This window comes from Lissotriton helveticus, chromosome 9 (genome assembly GCF_964261635.1).
Source record: "Lissotriton helveticus chromosome 9, aLisHel1.1, whole genome shotgun sequence".
Lineage (NCBI taxonomy): Eukaryota > Metazoa > Chordata > Amphibia > Caudata > Salamandridae > Lissotriton > Lissotriton helveticus.
Genome location: NC_136070.1, coordinates 631,382,041 through 631,404,266, shown reverse-complemented (window position 1 = coordinate 631,404,266; position 22,226 = coordinate 631,382,041). Strand labels below are relative to the sequence as shown.

At 50.2% G+C, this 22,226-nt stretch overlaps 1 protein-coding gene across 1 annotated transcript in view; it reads left to right on the top strand.

Annotated features, from left to right (window-relative positions):
- Nucleotides 1–22,226, top strand: part of SART1 (spliceosome associated factor 1, recruiter of U4/U6.U5 tri-snRNP) — a 414,579-nt gene that overhangs the window by 355,637 nt on the left and 36,716 nt on the right. The window contains exons 14-16 of the mRNA XM_078660694.1: nucleotides 21,133–21,243; nucleotides 21,499–21,586; nucleotides 22,091–22,181. Of these exons, the coding sequence (XP_078516820.1) occupies nucleotides 21,133–21,243; nucleotides 21,499–21,586; nucleotides 22,091–22,181 (290 nt within the window). The remainder of the gene's footprint in view (nucleotides 1–21,132; nucleotides 21,244–21,498; nucleotides 21,587–22,090; nucleotides 22,182–22,226) is intronic.

Genomic DNA, 22,226 nt, shown 5'->3' with positions numbered 1-22,226 from the left:
GACCAGGATGAAGGCTTCCCGCATGGACAACGTACTGTAATTATAGTCCCTACGTCGCCCCAACTTCCAGTTCCATCGAAAAAGAAGGCTCTGGACCAACCCGCGCCCTCGGGCCCCAGTCGGCACCAAGATCACGCTTCCGACGCCCCACCTCCAGGCTCGGCACTGAAGCCTACCAAAAAGCCTTCCGTCTCCAAAAAGCCCCATACTAAATCAGTCACCGAGCCAATGCCTTCGGGGTCGAAAATAAAGTCCGACACCGAACATCCCCACTCTACCGAAAATAACCTCTGATCCGGTCCAACCAAGAAACCGTCGGCACGGAAACCATCGGCACCAAAACAGACAGACTCCAAAATCACCCAAAAAACATGCTTTCGGTGATCCACTTGAAAAATCAAAACAGAAAATTCTGGTTATACATCCAAAAACTGGACATATTACCTCCTAAGTCACTTTAAAGAGGGGGCTACTACAGAAGAGGAATACCACATTCCATTAAAGAAGAGTACTGTTGGGACAAATCCTTCCCCTCCTCCTCTTCCTGCACCACCTTTACCCCATCTCTGCCTGTGCCAACTTCACCTGAGCACTCACCGCCACATACACCTGACAATCAGGGTGATGGGGAGGATGATGATTTGAATCCGCCCGGACCTATAGATAATTGGGATGACTATAACACTGATTCGCCCACTGACAACTATCCAGACCTATATCCTACCAGGCCCTCTCCACCAGTTGACAGTGTAGGCTATATTGAACTACTAGGCAGGGCTGCTAATTACCATGGGGTCCAACTACATAAAGAATCCCTTGAAGAGGACTTCCTTTTTGAGACTTTAAATGGCACACAGAAATCTACACACATGTTGCCCATGTTGAAAGGAATGACCAGACATGTAGATATCTTTAAGGATCCTGTTCAAGTACGTATCCTTACCCCTAGGGTAGATAAAAATACAAGCCTGCCCCATTGGATCCAGTCTGCACTAGAGGACACCGCCCCTGAGGCTCATTAGTAGTTTCTAATGCACGTAACAGAGCAAACTCCCAGACTACTGGAGATGCACCACCCCCAGATAAGGAATCAAAACTCATTGATGCTTCAGGGAAAAGGATAGCCTCCCAAGCAGCTAACTTTTGGCATATATGTAACACTCAAGCGTTGTTAGCTAGATATGACCATGCACACTGCGATGAAATAGAACAACTCATTCAATTTCTACCCCAAGAACACATATCCAAAGTGCAAGACCTGGGATGTGAGGTACAATTAATTTCTAATAATCAAATTAGTTGTTCCCTAAATGCTGCAGCTGATACATCTGCCAGAGCGGTGAACACTAGTGTTCTTTTAACAAGACACGCCTGGCTGCGCATAACCGGGTTTAAACCGGAGATTCAGTCCTCAATATTAAACACACCTTTTGATAAAGGAATACCTCTTTGGGCCGGTCGTAGACTCTTCATTTGACAAAATGAAGAAGGATACGGAAGTGGATAAACCCATGGGAGCCCTTCAGTCTCCACAAGGCCGTTGTTCCTTTCGGCGCTCCTTTTATCGAGCAGGGTCCAAAAACACTTCCACAGACACTGCGTCCACCTTCAAATGCAATAACCAACCCTCAGGTTCCAAAACCTTCTCTAGAGGCAAATACAGAGGAAATAACAGCAAGTGAAGGGTTAGAGGTTCCAATACACGTACCTCTCCCTCCAATACAAAGCAGTGACTTGCCCATAGTTCTCCCCGACCATTTAACACTTGTTGGGGACGACTTTCACAATTTTTAACAAAGTGGCAGTCAAAAACAGACAAGTGGGTTCTCCAAATTATCTACTCTGGTTACTGCCTGGAGTTCATCAACACTCCTCCAAACATTCCCTCAAAGTCGCACAAACTTTCACCGGATCACCTATACCTTCAGACAAGAGGGACAATCCCTACTACTAAAACAAGCCATAGAGCCCGTACCACCACAACATCAAGGGTTGGGCGTCTACTCCCTCTACTTCCTCATTCCCAAAAAGGACGGCTCTCTCAGACCCATATTAGATCTCAGAGAACTAAATATTTAAATACAGTCAGACCATTTCCACATGGTAACACTTCAACAGGTACTACCTCTTTTACAAAAGGGCTACTTTCTTTCGACTCTAGATTTAAAGGACGTCTACTTTCATATTCCAGTCCATCCAGCTTTGGTTTGTGGTAGCAGGTCAACACTACCAATTCAAAGTCCTCCCATTCGGAGTCACCACTGCCCCCAGAGTCTACACAAAATGTCTGGCGGTAGTAGCAGCACATCTCAGAAGACAAAGCATACATGTCTTAACCTATCTGGATGACTGGCTCATCAAAGCCAGCACCTACCAACAATGCCGCAAGCACACTTCCGTAACCATTCAGCTGCTTCACAAGCTAGGATTTTCAGTTAATGTGTTAAAATCATACCTTCAGCCAAACGAAATTCAGAATTACCTAGGAGCCACTCTGGATACTCAAAGGGCTCTAGCATTTCCCAATGCAGCCATAATCTGCAACATTCAGGTGCTAATTCTCAAATTTCAAGCCACTCGATCACTTCGGCTCAAGTGTTTATGCAACTATTGGGAATAATGGCATCTTGCATCAAGATCGTTCCCCATGCCACATTACACATGCGTCTTTCTTCAAAAATGCTTAGCCAGTCACTGGAACCAGTCGCACGGTCTATTAACCAATCTAGTGTTGGTAAGCAGCCGTACTCCTCGCTCTCTGCAGTGGTGGAACACCCAAAATCTGTCAAAAGGACGGCCGTTTATAGACCCGGTTCCACAGACCGTATTAACTGTGGACGCGTCCCTCACTGGCTGGGGAGCTCATCTTCAACACACAGTGCAAGGGATGAGTAGCCACCAGCAAAAGTTGCTCCACATTATACATTTAGAGCTGATTTCTAGCTCTCAAAGCCTGTCTGACAAAGCTGTGTTAGTCCAACCAACAACATAACAGCTATATATTACATACAAAAGCAGTGGGGGGGGACACTCTTCCCAATTGTCCCAAAAAAAAAAAAAGGTTTTAATCAAAGATGCGGTTGATGTCTTTTCTCGCTTGCCTTGGTGTTTGAGCTTATTCAGGGCTCAACATTGTGTTCAGTCTGTGGAGATAAGCTTTGTATGTTCTTGCGCTCTGACAGTAGTTATTGGCCAGTGAAATTCTGTGAATTGCTGGTCAATCAGAGTATCTGGTGTCTCACATTTATGTTAGTATATATATTATCTGATAAAGACTACTAGCTGCAGATTCCTTAACGTAGAATTATCACCAGGCGTGAGACTGGATATGGAAATTTTCTCTTTTCCCAGCATCTCTGCGTGCAGGGGGGCGGCACCGCGTGGCGCCACCCTGACGTCCACGGGCGTGACGTCAGCGAGATCACATAAGCCCCACCCTGGCGCGCTGACATCAGTTTTTGCCTTTCTCCGCGTGCAACACGGTTCTGGTTTGTACTCTGGGCCTGTTTAGGCGCCTTTCCCTTTGCTATTGCGTAGTGACTTGTAGGAACAGTGTGCGGATCCCTTCGGGCTTTTAAACGTGTTTGTCTTGTGGACGCCTGATGTCGACAACGGACCCTCACCTCATTTGCATGTGGTGTTTGGGGGAGGATCACGGCTCCACTGACTGCGAGGCACACCTACGGTTGAAGCCGAAGTCACGGCGGGAACGCTGGATGAAACTTCTCTCGGCTCGCATGTCCAGGTCGGCTTAGTCACCCCGATCAGTTTCTGCTGAAGGTTTTCGAAGCAGCCGCCATCGTCGTCGTCCTCATCCCTCTCCTGTGCCACAAGAGCGTTGCTCCCTGTCGGTAAGTGTCGCAGTTTGTCCCCGATGGCTGGTTTCCGGCCTGTTGGGGGCATGGGCTCTCCGCGAGAGCCCAGATGGAGGCATATGCGGCGGCTTTGCAGGCCTCGCTGGCACCTCCTACTGGGACGTCAGCGGAACCCGTGCGCGGTGCGGGGCCTTCGGCGGCGGCTCAGGCCCGACTGGTTCGGATCCAGGCTTGGAGGATGTGGTGGCGTTGGGTTGCGGCCCTTCGGGGGTCCCTCCTTCGGACTACGGCGCCTCGGCTTTGCCGCAAACTCCTACGGGTGTCCCATTGGGGCCCTGAGCCCCTCTTGGCCCTTTGACAAGGTGCTCCTGTCTAAGGCCGAGCTGACGGTGCCAGCAGCTGCTGGCCCTGGCGGCGCCATAGGGGTCGGCGGACCCCTCTCGTCCCATCATGGGTCGAGGCTGGCGGGGGACCCCTCGTCCCTCCCCGGGCCCCTCTTGTTCCGCCACGCAGGTGGATGCCTCGTTGGAGGTCGAGTCAGCCTGCCTCTCTCGTACCCTTGTGGGTCGAGGCTGGCTGGGGTCTCCTTGTCGTTCCCCGGGTCCCTTTCGTCTCTCCACGCATGCGGCTGCCTCGCCGGAGGTAGAGTCAGCCTTGGCACCACCATGAGGCTCGGCGGACCCCTCTCACCTACTCATGGGTTGAGGTTGGCGGGGGGCTCCTTCCCACTCCCCGGGTTCCCTCTGTCCCTCCACGCAGGCGGCTGTCTCGTTGGAGGTCGAGCCGGTGCCGTTCCTTAGCCGCCTCGGCTCCAGCCCCACCCCAGTCTCCGACGCTGTGTGATGTGGCGGAGGCCTGTCTAGCGTCTCTGGCCTTCTGTCGTTTGCTCTTGGCTGCTTGACAAGCCTTCTGCAGGCTTTTTTCCTAAGAGGGTTCCCATGTCTTGGGACTAACATACCACAGGTGGGGTGGCTGTAGCTGTTATATAGCTTGGTCTGTGCTTGGGAGTTGTGGTAGCCTTTGGGTCTGTGCTCTCCCTGGCGTTTAAGTACGTTGCAGGTGCAATTCCCTTCTAGGGGGTCGGTATGCTTTTGGCGGCGCCCCCCGGGTACCCTTCTCCAGGGCCATTGCGCTGTTAGCCTGGTCTGCCCTGCAGTCTGTGGCCTGGCGTCATGGCTCCAGTTCCACGTCTTTTTGTGTTGTGTGTTCGGACCCCTTCCTGAGGTGTGTCCAGGGCCTTCTTCGCCTTCTGGCCCCCTGTCTTGGGGGATTGTGATGGATTTCTGTTCCTCCTTCTTTCAGGCGCACCCTGCCCGGTCTTCCTGGGTGTCCCCGGGCTGCTCTTTCTGCTTCCGCCTGCTTTATTGCTGTAGGCGCTGTTCTGTCTGGTCTATTGATGTCTACCTGTTGTATGATCAGCTGCCCTCTTCGCAGGATGTGTTCCTGGTGAGGGGGGGACGTGCCTTCTTTCTGCCTCGTCTCCTTGGCGCCTCTAGGTGGATCTTCTTCCTCTTCCTTGCCTTGGCCCTGGATGGAGGTTTTTTGTTGCCTGTTGTAGGAGTGGCATGCTTCGGCCTCCTCTTGCCTTGCCCCTGTTTCCTCTGCGGAGTGTGAACGGGCTTCTTTTCCCTTTCTTCTTTCCACATCCCCCTTGGGATTGGTGGTTTCTGACTGTAGGGGTTCCCCTTGCCTGGGGGGACAGGGCTCCTCGCCCTGCCCATTGGACTAGTCCCCTATGGGACCCTCTGTTGTGTCCAGGCTGGTGGGGTCCTCTCGCAGACCCTCCTCCCCTGTGGGTATGGCTAGGGTATCTATTCCACGTTAAGGAATCTGCCCTAGTGGGATGCTTGTTGGTGGATTTGCATACATTCCTCCTTTCTGGTACGTAACTGATAGGTTTGTGTGTGATCCTGCGTCCCTACACTCTGGTGCTTCCAGTGTGGGGCCTTTTCCTATTTCCCCTTCCTTTTTCCTTGTTTGGAGTTTCTGACTCATGGGCAGTCCTCTGAGTTGGGGTCTCTTGGCTGGGCCTCAGCCTTGGCTCCTTTCAGGGGACGCGACCCTCCTTAGTGGTGTTGTCTTGGGGTGAATTGTCGTTGCTCTTCTGTCTTTCACTGTTACTGGACTGTGGTTGCAGGCTTCTTCGTCTGCTGCACAGATTTTCATATGCTTTTCCTGTCTCCAGGGAGACTGTTGTATTGTTTGCGGGGCTGGACTGTTCCCATGAGGCACAGGGTCAAGACTGATTTGCATATGGCCAGGTCTAAACTGGGATGGCACGGTGAGCAAAGGAATGATGGATTTAACCCAGATCTCTTGACTGGGTGTGAATGTTTTGTTTTGTTCTGCATTCCGTCCATCAATTGTGTGTCTTTTGCTTTCTCGCCCTAAGTGCGCCAGGTATGCCCAGACTTGGGTTCTGGGCTCACTGTGCCACTGGAATCAAGCTATCCTGGCTGGATCGTTGGGGAATGCGCTTTCGATGGCCTGGTCAGGCGCATTGGTTTACGCTTTTCCCCCCATTCCTCTGATCCCCAGACTTCTCAGGAAGCTCAAAGCAGAACCATGCAGGATGATTCCGATATCTCCTGCGTGGCCCAGACAGTTTTGGTTCACAGACCTTAACCTTCTCTCCCTGGACCTTCCACTTCCTTTGCAGCCGATTCCTTTGCTGTTGACGATGTCCCAGGGCCAAGTCTGGCATCCGGATCCTCAGTTTCTACAGCTCTTGGCATGGCTCCTGAGCAGCGAGAATTTCTTGGTCTGACTCTCTCAGCAGAATGTAAAGAGGTGCTTTCTCAGGCAAGAGCCCCAAGTTCAGATAAGACTTAAAGGTTGAAGTGGAAACGTTTCTGTATTTGGTGCCAGCACAACGGCCTCCATCCTTGTAAGTCTGAGCCGCATAAAGTTCTTCCATATATTCTATCATTAGCAAAAGCGGGACTGGCTCAATCTTCTATCAAGGTGCATATGGCGGTAATTTCTCACTTCAGACGCACGTCTTCAGGCCCTTCCCTCTGGTCGGCAAGGATCATTAAACAGTTTCTCAATGGACTTTTCAGAGTTTTCCCCTCCAGTCAAGCCTCCTCCTCTTTGGCATCTGAACTTGGTTCTCGACCAGCTTATGAATCCTTCTTTCGAACCTATTCACAAGGCAGAGTTGAAATTCCTCTCCTGGAAGGTAGCGCTTCTTCTAGCTTTGACTTCTGCTAGGCGTGTGGGAGAATTGCAGGCTCTCACCATTCAGGAACCCTTTCTCCAGTTCAAAAAAGGAACAGTGATTCTACGTACGAACCCAAAATTCATACCTAAAGTTCCTTCGGACTTTCATTTGAATGAGCCGATAATTCTCAAGACTTTTTTCCCTCATCCAGCTACTCCGGCAGAGAAAGCAATTCACTCTCTGGACATTCGGAGATGCTTAAAGTTCTATCTTCAATGAACTAAAGACTTAAAGTCTTCTCAAATGTCTTTCCAAGCAAGGGATCGCTCGTTGTATCACCAATGCTATAGAGTATTGTCACAAGGCAGCGGGCAGACCCGTAGAAGGTTGAGTCTGTGCTCATTCCACGAGGGTGATTTCTTCTTCTACAACCCTCTCTGCTGGAGTTCCTATCCAGAAGATCTGCCATGCAGCGACCTGGAACAGTACCCTTACGTTTACAAGGCATTACTGCCTGAATTCTGCAACGCAGAGGGACACATCGGTCGGCCAAGCAGTCCTTAGGAACCTCTTCCAATAGTGGTGAGCTTTCCCTTTCATCCCTCCTTCCATGTTACTGTTTTATTAGCTCTTGCACATTTTGTGAACCTCATGTGTTTGTGTTCGGAGTTCTCGAAGTATGTTATTGACCATTGAAATATCTTTATGATGTATATAATATGGCTTTGTTCCTAGTTTGATATTGGTCATGGTTCAAAAAAATGTGCTGATGACTGCTAGCTACTCTGATACAAGCATGGGAATCTATGAAAGTTGCAATACTCGAGTAAGAAAACAAGTGTTCGAGGCATGTGGGCTGCTGAATTTATATCTATGCATAGATCGCCGCCTAGTGTTGGGTCCGGATGATTGCACATTGTTGTCCTGGAAGAGTCTTCGAAGTATCACGAGATAGGTGGCTCCTCCCCTGGGCTACAGTGCGCATGGACATCCCCTCCATGCTCAGATTGTTTTTTTCCGCCATCGGGTTCGGATGTACTTCTTAACTCCAGTTCGGAATATATACTATTTATTCATTCTCGAGGCCCAAAGGCCTCGAGGGGCGTCTGTATTCTCTTTCGTTCGGTGCCTTTAACCTTCCAGTTCTTTGAACTAGACTTCGGAAGACTTTTTGTTTTTGCCTTTCGACACCAAAGGCCCCTCGACGATCGACGATGGAACGGAGTCCGTTCAAGCGCTGCCCCGTCTGCAACTCTAAATATCCACACATCGACGTGCACCCGGTGTGCAATAAGTGTCTCTCACCGGACCACGACGAAGACAGCTGCATGGCCTGTTCGAAATTGAGGTCAAAGAAAACTCTCCGTCTTCGACACGCGGCAAGACAGTCGGCGCGAGAATTGGCGCCAGACCCGGAGAACATCTTCGGTGGTGACGAAGAACAGGTACAAGAAGAGGATCCGGAGCACTCGGATCCTGCGTCGGAGCCAGACTCCACCTACAACGAGGACGAGGAAGAACTCTGATGAAGACATCGTCGAGGTAGGAGACGACGTACCACCTATCGGAGCCGTCGATGATGACTCAAGCGAGGAGCTAGGCCCAACCGCAGTAGCGGGGCCTTAGCCAAGATCTTCAACACCGTTCTCTAGTCCCGCTTCAAGGCCCGACTAAGAACATTTCCAAAGAGCCATCGGTCGGTCGACCACACTCAGTGGAGAAATCAAAACCGAAACCAAAAGACACCAAATCGAATCCGACACTGGTTAAACCAACCATCGGCTCGACGACTTCGGAACATTCCAAGTCGAAACGTGCGCTCGACCCCTCGGGATCGAAAGGGGGCGTCGAACCGAAGATCGGGTCGACTGTGTCTGCAGTAAAACACGTCACGCTCCCGATGGCGGCTCTTCCCAAGGACTCGAGGCCCAGAAGTCCATCGATCCGAAAACAAAAAAGTCACCGTTGGTCAAAGCCTTCGACCCAAAGCCAAAAGTTGGATCGGAAGACACTACCGCGTCGAAGCCCAAGGGCGTTCCTGCTGCGCAGCAACGGCTCGAATCGTCGCACGGCCTCAAACGCACTGAACTGTCGACGTCGGTCGAATCAAAGACACCGACTCCATCGAAGACTGTTGGTCCGGCGCCGATGCTTACGGCACCGATAAAGTTCGGACTACCCCCAACAGCACGGCCTAAGCCTATACAACATGCTCAGGCTGCCAACTCCTACAAGTCAACGTCGGTTGCCGCACCAACTCAGCCTCGGTCGGAAGACGTTGTGTTCCAGCCACCGTCCCATGACGACCAGTCGAAACTCTACATCGACTCCGAATCGGGTCGACTCACCATTTACAAGCGTAAGATCAGGCCTGAAGCGCCTATGGAACATTATAGGATACCACTAAAGAAAAAGAGAGACTCTACCACCTCTCCTGTTCTTTTTGAGCCCATGCAATCATATGCTCAGGACTATACCTACTCTCCCACAAATGTCACTGAGGATATGGAGGAAGGGGACAATGAGGACCAGTTTAACTATCCCATGGATACTGATCAAGATGAGTCCCAGCCGTGGGCTGACACTGTGGACCCTGCTGAGCCACACACCACCCCTGATACTCTTTCATATGCTATCAAGCCTTCGCCTACTGAAGATACTGCTGCGTTCAACGCACTGATTGAGAGGGCGGCACATAACCATGACGTAGATGCACGCTGACCCAGTGGAGGAAGACTTTCTTTTTGATACGTTCTCCACATCAGAAAGGTCTATAAAAACTCTGCCTATGCTCAAGGGTGTGCTCAAACATGCAAGTGACATTTTTAAAGAGCCCACTAAAGCAAGGGTAGTTAACCCAAGAATTGAGAGGAAGTATCGGCCTGCGCCCGTGGATCCTACCTACATCAAGGGCCAACTCCCACTGGACTCCTTAGTGGTGGCTAATGCGCGCAAAAGAGCGAACTCTCAGGCAACGGGTAATGCTCCTCCTCCGGACAAAGAGTCCAAGATCTTAGAGGCCTCTGGAAAACGTGTGGCAGCTCAAGCTGCTAATATTTGGAGAATCTCCAATACTCCAATACCAATACCCAGGCCCTGTTGGCACGCTATGACAGGGCACACTATGACACGTTAGAGCAGTTACTGCAACACCTGCCAGATGCTTATAAGGAAGGGGCAGAAATGCTTATACAAGAGGGGAAGTTAATCTCCAACGCGTCCATTAAGTGCGCGTTGGATGCAGCCGACACAGCAGCTAGGGCCATAAACACTAGCGTTATGCTCAGAAGGCATGCCTGGCCCGCATCTCTGGATTTAAGTCGGAGATCCAAACTACCCTGCTCAATCAGCCAGTAAACCCTGACTTCCTGTTTGGTCCGGAGGTGGACACCACTCTTGAAAAGATTAAGAAGGACACTGAAACTGCAAAATCCATGGGAGCTCTGCAGTCTCAGCAGTTCAGGGGCGGTTCCTTTCGTCGCTCCGGTAACAGGGGAGCCTCAAGAGGACAAGCGTCGCAACAAGCCCAATACACCAAGGGGGGCACACAAACCACCTATAACAAGAACAATAGGGGTGGATTCTGTGGGAACAGCAGCAAGGGCAGAGGACGTGGAAACAATAGTACCAGATCCTCCGCCACTAACAAGCAGTGACGTCTTGTCACTGCCCCCCTACCAGCAGTTCCTGCCAGTCTGGGAAAGCATTACCACGGACAGGTGGGTGAGACAACTTATACAACACGGTTATTGTCTAGAACTGACCTCCACTCCACCCAACATACCCCCAAGGCACCGTCCTATGTCCGCCGAGCACATGCACTTATTGCAGCAGGAAGTCCTATCCATGCTGCAAAAAGGCGCCATAGAACTCGTGCCTTTAGAACAGCAGGGTACAGGGGTGTACTCACTGTACTTCTTAATCCCAAAGAAAGACGGGTCTCTACGGCCCATTCTAGACCTCAGACCTCTGAACCAATACATCCTGTCAGAACACTTTCACATGCTAACGTTACAGCAAGTTCTGCCGCTGCTCAGTCAAGGAGATTTCCTAGCAACATTAGATCTGAAGGATGCCTACTTCCACATTCCCATTCACCCTAGTCACAGGAAATATCTCAGGTTCACCATCAACAACCAGCATTACCAGTTCAAAGTCCTGCCTTTCGGGGTCACTACAGCCCCCAGAGTGTTTACGAAGTGCTTAGCGACAGTAGCCGCGCATCTTCGGAGGCAACACATCCATGTCTATCCGTATCTGGACGACTGGCTTGTACAGGCAAAGTCGGCCCAGCAGTGTGCCGACCACATGTCACGCACAATTCACCTCCTGCACAGTCTGGGATTTTCGCTCAATTACCAAAAGTCCCATCTTCACCCCGCACATGTACAGCAGTACCTAGGCGCGGAAATAAACACGCTCGCTGCCACAGCGCAACCAAACTCAGCAAGAGTCAACAGCATGCGAGTGCTAATTCAAAAATTCAAGCCACAACGCTCACTCCCAGCGCAGGTGTTCATGCAACTGATAGGCATGATGGCCTCCTGCATCTTTATAGTCCCCCACGCGAGGCTACACATGCGTCTGCTTCAGGAATGCTTAGCACGCCAGTGGAACCAGGCTCAAGGACAGATGAGAGACCTAGTGTTGGTGACCGGTCGTGCATACAACTCTCTGCATTGGTGGAACACACAAAACCTTTGCAGGGGACGACCGTTCCAAGAGCCTGTGCCACAGACAGTACTGACGATGGACGCATCTCGCCAGGGCTGGGGAGCGCATGTCCTCCACTATACAGTGCAGGGACTATGGACACCGCAACAGCAGAAAATGCACATCAACCTACTAGAACTGATGGCAATCTTCATGGCAATGAAGGCATTCAAGTTGCATCTCTGCAACAAAGTCGTGTTGATCCGGACGGACAACATGACTGCGATGTATTACATCCAGAAGCAGGGAGGGACGCACTCCCCACAATTGTCACACCTAGCGCAGTGCATGTGGAAGTGGGCCATTCAGAGGAACATGTTCCTCATGGCGGAACACCTCCCAGGCAAAGACAACCAGATGGCGGATCTGCTCAGCAGACACAGCCATCAAATGCACGAGTGGAGATACATCCCTCGGTGCTCAGCCATATTTCCAGCAGTGGGGTCATCCAGAGATAGACCTCTTCGCCACACACGAAAACGCAAAATGCCGCGCCTTCGCCGCCAGGTTCCCACACCCGCAGTCTCAGGGCAATGCGATATGGATGAACTGGTCGAACAAATTTGCGTACGCCTTTCCTCCAGCACCACTCATACCGCTGGTGGCACGCAAACTAAGGCAACACTCCATGACGCTCATCCTCGTTGCTCCAACGTGGGCACGGCAGGCATGGTACACCACGTTCCTAGAACTCTCCGTGGTGCCCCACCAGCGCCTAAGACTCACACCCAGTCTCCTCACTCAGTGCCATGGAGACATTCAGCACCCAGATCCGCAGCAGTTGAGCCTTGCAATATGGCTCCTGAGGTCATAGAGTTTGGCTACCTACACCTGCCTCCTGACTGTATGGACATCATAAAGGAGGCTAGGCGTCCTACCACCAGGGCCTGCTACGCTGCGAAATGGAAGCGTTTTGTCATCTATTGCTCCAATAATGACATAAATCCACTTGATGCTTCCACGCAAGACATCATATGTTATTTGCTGCACCTGTACAGGTGTAACCTAGCGTACAGGTTCGAGGCATGTAGGACTGCTGAATTAATATCTATAGCATAGATCGCCGCCTAGTTTTGGGTCCGGATGATTGCACATTGTTGTCCTGGAAGAGTCCCTGAAGTATCACGAGATGGGTGGCTCCTCCCCTGGACTACAGTGCGCATGGGCATCGACTCCATCCCCAGATTGTTTTTTTCCGCCATTGGGTTCGGATGTATATTCGTTATCTCCAGTTCGGAATCGATATAGACTTTTCTTAAGGCCTGAAGGCCTTTTCCTATACCGTCGGTATTGTTTTGCGCTCGGTGCCCAGCTCTGCTCCGGCTCAGTTCCCGAGTCGGACATCCCGAGGAGTCGCTGGCTCTTCGGTGCTCGAGGCCCAGTCAACGCAACAAGACGTTCGACGACACATCATGGAACGGAGCCCGTTCAAGAAATGTCCCGTGTGTGGATCGAAGTATCCCCCCATCGACGTCCACCCAGTGTGCAACAAGTGCCTGTCGCCAGACCACGATGAAGCCAACTGTATGGCTTGTTCCCAGTTTCGATCGAAGAAGACAATTCGACTTCGGCGCGTGGCGCGCCTGGAGGCCCAGCAGTCAGCCCCGGCACCGGTGGACATCTTCAAGAGAGAAGAAGCAGACGAACAAGAAGTTCATATGCTGATTTCACCTCCAGCGGAGGAGATCGACTACGACTACGACGCGGACGTCGAAGCACTCGATGCAGAAGAAGTCGTCGACGAGGTAGGAGACGACAATGAGGCCTATGGGGCCATGGAAGATAGCTCAGGCGAAGAGCTATGCCCCATTCGAACAATCACTAAGGCTCAGGTCACGGGATCACCACACGGCCTTACCCAAGATCTTACACCCAGATCCACGGCCTCGCCTACGGGCCCGGCTACGGACACTTCTGCGGAGCCGCCGTTGGTCAAAACGAAACCGAAAGTGAAACCTTCGGTGTCGACAAAAACGAAAGTGATGGAGACGCCGTCGAAACAGAAGACGTCTGTCCTGCTGGCCGCCTCCTCGTCTTCTGATATGTCGGGGCAGCCGAAGCCGAAGAAGGCTGTCGCCCCGGTGAAGTCGACCAAAGGCGTCGAGCCAAAGTCGGTCAAGGGCGTCGATCCAAAATCGATCAAGGGCGTCGAGCCGAAGACTGGGGCCCCAAACCCGGCAGTCAAGGCCGCCGACCCGGAGTCGTCTGCGCTGAAGGCAGTCGACGCGGAAAGAGGACACGGCGCACCTAAGAAAGCTGCTCCTGTACCTCGGCCGGAGAAGACCAAGACATCGACGCTCGAGTCTTCACACGCTGGTGGACCGAGGACGTCTATTGGGTCGACGAAACCGTCCTCTTCCTTTACGAAGCAGGTGTCGGACTCACAGCAACGCATCAAGAACAAGGCTTCCGCGGTCGATCCGAAGGATGTTTCCACCCCGAAGCAGGCTGCCAAAACGCCAAATTCTTCGACGCCACTCCTGTTTACGTTGCCGCCGGAGGTGGCACCGAAGGCCTTCGCACCAAGGTCGGTCGCCAACGCGCCCGTGCAAGGGTCTGCAGGGTCGAAGCCTTCTCAGCAGCTTGGGAGCTTGAAGCATCGACAACCCTTGATGGAGGAGCAGTCGGAACACTTTATCGACCCCGACACCGGTAAACTTACCCTCTACAAGAGAAAGATCACGGCGTCACAGCCTTTGGAGTCCTACACGATTCCTTTGAAGCGCAAGAAGCCTTCTACGGATTCCCAGGTTCTGGTTGAGCCACTTGTTTCACGGACTCCAAGAGTTGCTACACCCTCACCCACTTATTCAGATGTGGAGGCTGGGGACGGTGATGACGAGGAGTATAACTTTCCTGTCAACACTGATCCTGAGGATCACCAGGACTCTTGGGCAGATGCAGGGGACCCAGGGGATCCGCAAACTGCCCCAGACACTCAGGTGTACAATGTCAAAACCTCTCCTACTGAGGATTCTGCGGCATTTAATGCTCTAATTGAGAGGGCGGCTAAAAACCACGACGTCCAGCTGCACGCTGACCCTGTTGACGTGGACTTCCTTTTTGATACCTTTTTCACGGCAGAAAAGACTGTCAAAACTCTCCCAATGTTGAAAGGGATTCTGAAACATGCTGCAGACATCTTTAAAGAACCCACACGTGCCAGGGTGATCAACCCTAGAATTGAAAAAAAATATAAGCCGGCACCTGGCGACCCTACCTACATCAAGGGCCAGTTGCCATTGGACTCTCTGGTCGTTTCTAATGCCCGGAAGAGGGCGAATTCGCAATCCACTGGTGATGCTCCTCCCCCTGACAAGGAATCTAAAGTGCTGGAGGCATCAGGGAAGAGGGTGGCGGCTCAAGCAGCCAATATCTGGCGTATCTCAAACACTCAGGCACTCTTGGCCAGATATGACAGGGCGCACTATGACACACTAGAGACCCTGTTACAACATCTACCAGATCAGTATAAAGAGGCGGCGGAGATGCTCATTCAGGAAGGGAAGCTCATCTCCAACGCTTCTATTAAATGTGCACTGGACGTGGCGGACACCGCGGCCAGGGCCATTAACACCAGTGTGATGTTGAGACGTCCGGCATGGCTCAGAATCTCCGGTTTCAAGCCAGAGATACAAACCACCATCCTCAATCAGCCAGTAAACCCTGATAGGTTATTTGGTCCTGAGGTGGATACCACACTGGAAAAAATAAAAAAGGATACCGAGACTGCAAAGTCCATGGGAGCTCTCCAGTCCCAACAGTTATGGGGCAGTACTTTTTGTCGCTTAGGCAATAGAGGTGTTTCCAGAGGCCAGATGTCCCAGCAAACGCAATACACTAAAGGTGGGGCGCAGTCCTCTTACACCAAGCAGAGTAGAGGCGGCTATCGGGGCAACAGTGCCAAGGGCAGAGGCCGTGGAAATAACTCCCGTTCCTCTGCCACCAACAAACAGTGACGCCCTGCCACTGCCCCCTGACCATACCACACCTGTCGGGGGGAGACTCCAGCAGTTCCTGCCAGTCTGGAAATCCATCACCACAGACAGGTGGGTCAGGAAACTTATCCAGTTCGGTTATTGTCTGGAGTTAACATCCACTCCACCCAACATGCCACCAAAACACCGTCCTATGTCCACAGAGCATTTGCACTTATTGCAGCAGGAGGTACTTGTAATGCTGCAAAAAGGGGCAATCGAGCTCATGCCGGTGGAGGAAGAAGGCACAGGAGTGTATTCCCTGTACTTCTTAATCCCGAAGAAGGACGGGTCCCTCAGACCCATACTGGACCTCAGACCCCTAAACCAGTATATTCTCTCAGAACACTTTCACATGCTGACGCTGCAGGAAGTTCTTCCGTTGCTCAACCAGGGAGACTTCCTCGCAACCTTGGATCTCAAGGATGCATATTTTCACATTCCACTACATCACACCGAAAATACCTCAGATTCACCATTCAGGGTCGGCATCATCAGTTCAAGGTCCTACCTTTCGGAGTGACCACGGCGCCCAGGGTGTTCACAAAATGCCTGGCGACAGTGGCTGCGCACCTCAGGAGGCAGAACGTTCACGTTTACCCTTATCTGGGCGACTGGCTTGTCCAAGCAAAGTTGGCCCAGCTGCAACATGTCCCACACCATTCACCTTCTTCACAGTCTGGGATTCTCACTAAACTATCCCAAATCGCACCTTCAGCCAGCCCACGTGCGGCAGTATCTGGGCGCGACGATAGATACTCTGGCAGCCACGGCTCAGCCGAATTCTGTGAGGATCAACAGCATTCAGTCGCTCATCCGGAAGTTCAGACCGCAACACTCGCTTCCAGCAAGAGTGTTCATTCAGTTGATAGGCATGATGGCCTCCTGCATCTTCATAGTCCCGCACGCGAGGCTACATATGCGTCCGCTTCAAGAGTGCTTGGCACGTCAGTGGAATCAGGCTCACGGACAGTTAAAAAACCTAGTGTTGGTGACCGGTCGGGCATACAACTCTCTGCATTAGTGGAATCCACACAACCTTTGCAAGGGCTGACCGTTCCAGGAGCCTGTGCCACAAATTATCCTGACGACGGACGCATCTCTCCAGGGTTGGGGAGCTCATGTACTCCACTACACGGTGCAGGGACTATGGACAACGCAGCAAAAGAAGATGCACATCAACTACCTAGAACTGATGGCAATCTTCATGGCGATGAAGGCATTCAAAGTACATCTGTGCAACAAAGTTGTGTTGATCCGGACGGACAACATGACAGCCATGTACTACATTCAGAAGGAGGGAGGTACACACTCTCCACAGTTGTCTCATCTGGCTCAGAGCATGTGGAAGTGGGCCATTCAAAGGAACATCTTCCTCATGGCCGAACACCTCCCGGGCAAGGACAATCAGATGGCGGATCTGCTCAGCAGGTACCGCCACCAAATGCACGAGTGGGAGATACATCCATCAGTACTCCACCCGTACTTCCAGCAGTGGGGTCATCCAGAGATAGACCTGTTTGCCACAAGGGAAAACGCAAAATGCCAAAACTTTGCCGCCAGGTTCCCTCACCCACAGTCGCAGGGCAATGCGATATGGATGAACTGGTCAGGCAGATTTGCGTACGCTTTTCCCCCAGCACCTCTCATACCGCTGGTGGCATGAAAGCTAAAGCAACACTCGATGACACTCATCCTGGTTGCTCCAACGTGGGCACGCCAACCATGGTACACCACGTTTCTAGAACTCTCCGTGGTACCGCATCAAAGGTTGCACCTCACACCCAGACTTTTGACGCAGAGCCATGGCGACATTCAGCACCCAGACCCGCAACAGCTCAGCCTGGCGATCTGGCTCCTGAAGTCTTAGAATTTGGCTACCTTAACTTGCCTCCCGACTGCATGGATATCATACGGGAGGCAAGAAAGCCCACCACCAGAGCTTGCTGTGCAGCAAAGTGGAAGCGGTTTGTCATTTACTGTACAGAACACAACATCAACCCGCTAGATGCATCCACTCACAACATTATCTGTTATTTGTTACATCTTTACAAATGCAAGCTGGCATATGCTTCCATTCGGATACACTTATCCGCCATAGCAGCTTATCTCCAAAACAGGCAGCATCTCTCCGTTTTCAGAGTGCCTGCCATTAAAGCCTTCCTAGAAGGACTGAAACGGGTCATCCCTCCCAGGACCCCGCCAGCTCCTGTATGGAACCTTAATGTGGTCCTCACCAGGCTAATGGGCCCACCTTTTGAGCCTCTGCATTCATGCGAGGTTCACTTTTTAACATGGAAAGTACCTTTTCTAATAGCCATTACGTCTCTGCGACGTGTTAGTGAGCTCCAGGCGCTCACTGTACAAGAGCCATTCATACAAATTCACTCGAACAGGGTGGTGCTGCGCACTAAACCTAAATTTCTTCCTAAGGTGGTTTCACAGTTCCATGTCAATCAGACCATTGAACTGCCCGCATTCTTTCAAAACCCAGAGACAGTAGCCGAAAGAATGCTCCACACTCTTGCCGTCAAACGAGCTTTGATGTACTACATCGATAGGACCAAGGATTTTAGGAAAACACAACAACTCTTTGTTGCCTTTTCGGCCCAGCACAAGGCAACCCCATTTCCAAAGCAGGTATAGCCAGGTGGATCATTAAGTGTATTCAAATTTGCTATCACAAGGCTAAGCGCACTTTAACGGTCCCCCCCAGGGCCCACTCCACCCGCAAGTTGGGGGCCTCCATGGCTTTCCTTGGTAGTATCCCTTTGGAAGACATTTGTAGAGCAGCCACATGGTCTACACCACACACATTTACTAAACACTACTGTGTAGATGTGCACTCCAAGCAGCTGTAGGGCAGGCTGTTCTTAAGACACTTTTTCAAACGTCTGCAGCTGCCGCCGTTAATGGAGGGGCTGCTATATATTCTATGCTATAGATATGAATTCAGCAGCCCACATGCCTCGAACTGAATATGCTACTTACCAGTATGCATCTGTTCTTGGCATGTAGGGCTGCTGACATTCATATCGCCCGCCCTCCTCCCCGGCGCCTGTAGCGGCTGCAGAATTCAAACTTACTCTTAGCATGGTCATCGCTCACACTGTTACACTCCATCTTCGCCACAATGGCTAAAAACAATCTGGGGATGGAGTCGATGCCCATGCGCACTGTAGTCCAGGGGAGGAGCCACCTATATCGTGATACTTCGAAGACTCTTCCAGGACAACAATGTGCAATCATCCAGACCCAACACTAGGCGGCGATCTATGCTATAGATATGAATGTCAGCAGCCCTACATGCCAAGAACAGATGCATACCGGTAAGTAGCATATTCATTCCATCAGGATACATTTAGCAGCAATGGCGGCTTATCTTCAAAATAGACAGCACCTATCCCTTTTCAGAGTGCCAGCCATTAAAGCATTTATGGAAGGACTAAAAAGGGTCATTCCTCCAAGACACCTGCCTTCGCCAGTCTGGAACCTCAACATAGTCCTCACCAGGCTCATGGGCCCACCATTTGAACCTCTCCACTCTTGTGAGATACAATTTCTCACATGGAAAGTGGCTTTCCTGGTCGCAATTACGTCACTGTGACGAGTTAGCGAGCTGAAAGCCCTCACTATTCAGGAACCTTTCATTCAAATTCATGCTAACAGGGTTGTGCTACGCACCAACCCTAAATTTATGCCCAAGGTAGTTTCACAGTTCCACATTAACCAAACTATCGAACTACCTGTATTCTTCCCAAATCCTGATTCAGTGGCAGACAGAGCACTACACACACTTGATGTTAAAAGGGCTCTCCTGTATTACATAGACAGAACTAGAGACTTCAGGAAAACTAAACATCTGTTCGTTGCCTTCTCTCCACAACACAAAGGCAACCCAATTTCTAAATCAGGTATAGCCAGATGGATTGTTAGGTGCATCCAGATCTGTTATCAAAAAGCTAAACGCACGTTAACAGTTCCCCCAAGAGCGCATTCCACACGCAAATTAGGGGCATCCATGGCTTTCCTAGGTAACATTCCTCTAGAGGACATATGTAGAGCAGCTACATGGACCACCATACACACATTCACCAAACACTACTGCGTGGATGTACACTCAAAACAGCAAGCTGCTGTAGGTCAGGCTGTTCTCAGAACTCTCTTTCAGACTGCTGCAGCTGGCAGGGGCAACCGCCAATAAGGAGGGTACTACTATTTATTCTATGCATAGATATAAATTCAGCAGCCCACATGCCTCGAACGGAATATGCTACTTACCAGTATGCATCTGTTCTTGGCATGTAGGGCTGCTGACATTTATATCGCCCGCCCTCCTCCCCGGTGCCTGTCGCAGCTGTAGCATTTACACTCATTCTAACGCATGGTCATCACTTACTTTATTACACTCCATCTCTGCCACAATGGCGAAAAACAATCTGAGCATGGAGGGGATGCCCATGCGCACTGTAGTCCAGGGGAGGAGCCACCTATCTCGTGATACTTTGAAGACTCTTCCAGGACAACAATGTGCAATCATCCGGACCCAACACTAGGCAGCGATCTATGCATAGATATAAATGTCAGCAGCCCTACATGCCAAGAACAGATGCATACTGGTAAGTAGCATATTCCTACTTACCTGTAACTTTGGTTCTCCAGTATTGGAAACTTGCATAGATTCCCATGCGACCCACCCGCCTCCCCTGGGAAAGCTCAGCCTCTTCCATCTTCAGTGGTTTGGTTACACAACGGCTATGAAAATCTGAGGTTCTGAGCTTCTCTCAGGAGGATTCTAAGGGGTGAGGGTAATCTTATTGGTGGTTCATTTTTTTGGGTCTATTTACAAAAAGAGGTGGATAGGTTGCAAAACAGGAATGGGCCCAGGCCTAGGTTCTGTTTTAATTAATGGTTTCTATGGCTATTTTAAGTATACCGGGGACTCCCATTCCAATGACTGGGAATGAAACAAGCATGGGAATCTATGAAAGTTTCCAATACTGGAGAACCAAAGTTACAGGTAAGTAGCTTGTTTTCTTACACCTACCTCATACAGTATAAACTCTAAAGTGTAAATGGAAGACTACAGTAGCTAGCACCATACAAGATTTATCAGAAATAGTCATGTACCCTTCAGAAGTAAATCCGCTTCCAGTAAAAGGGGCAAGCAAAGTAGTTCCTCTTCTCAAACAAAATGGATGCAAATACTTTGTTTCATGGCAAGATAGTCATCTTGAGAGAAAATGCATTTCTAGAATTAGGAAGACTAATCAAATAAACAGCTAGAGGTTGTTACTGATGATCTTACAGAACATAGTTCTTGTAAATAGGCAAGGGTATTTATCCGTTGATCCCCTGACATTCACCTTTTCAAATGAGCGCGAGTTGAATAAGGTCTGACATTGGCAGGTATGTTTAATTATGTTGATAAGTGCTAATCCTGTCATTTTCTCATGAACTATAGGACTTTGATCAAGAAAAGGAGGGATCCCCTGACCAAAATATGGATTCAGATGGTGAAGAAAATATTGGCTGGAGTACAGTTAATCTGGATGAAGAGCAGCACCAACATGATGTGAGTACATGCACCGCTGCAATTCACTTTTTACAAGATCTTGGCTATATTTGGACCCCGCTATAAAAGTTTGAGGCACTTGCCATGTTTATGTGAATTACATCAATCTTAAACTGTTATAATTCACAGTGGGGCTTTAAAATTGTGTTTTAATCAGATCAAGATGATGCTAAAGGGTGAAGATAACTTGGACACAGAGTTAAAGTATGTTGATTTCACATTTCTTTTAATACTACTGTTTTTTTTTTTGCTCAGTTCTCTACATCTTCTACTACCATCCTGGATGAAGAGCCAATTGTGAACAGAGGCCTTGCAGCAGCACTGCATTTGTGTCAGAACAAAGGTGAGAAATCATTTCTGGTGAAGATGTCTCCCCTTTGGTGAATGAATACCAGCTCTGCTAGTTCAACCAATGCTCCCACTTGAGTTCAATGCTCCCCTTGTTATTTGGAATGTGCAAACGGGCCTCTGGCTTATTTATCAAAAACACGTGTAAACATTGTACTTCTTGCAAATGTATAACTTGTGCTTGATCTATTTTCCGTAGTCCGAACCTGTACATCTGTTTAACATTTCCACCATTTTTATGGGTGTGGGTCATATGGTCGCATTTAGAGGTAAGTAAATGATAGAGGATAAGCATTTGGTGCAAAGTTAGGACTTTTTCTTGTACAAGAATGACCCGCTTTATCTCTAACACATGACTTACTGTAACATGACGGTCAATGGTAAATTATGCAACTCTCTGCTACATCTTCAATAGGACTAGCCAGAACTTGAAGTGGAATGTGGAGAGCGTGAAGTTAATTTGCTGAACTTGTATACAACTCTTGTGTTTTTCATTCAGGCTTGTTGGAAACACAAGTGCAGAAGATTGCAAGAGTGAAGGCCCCGAACAAGTCCTTGCCTTCAGCACTATACTGCATTGAGGATAAAATGTAAGTTGCTTGTAGCCTCTTTTTAGGCCTGCAGAGGGAATGTTT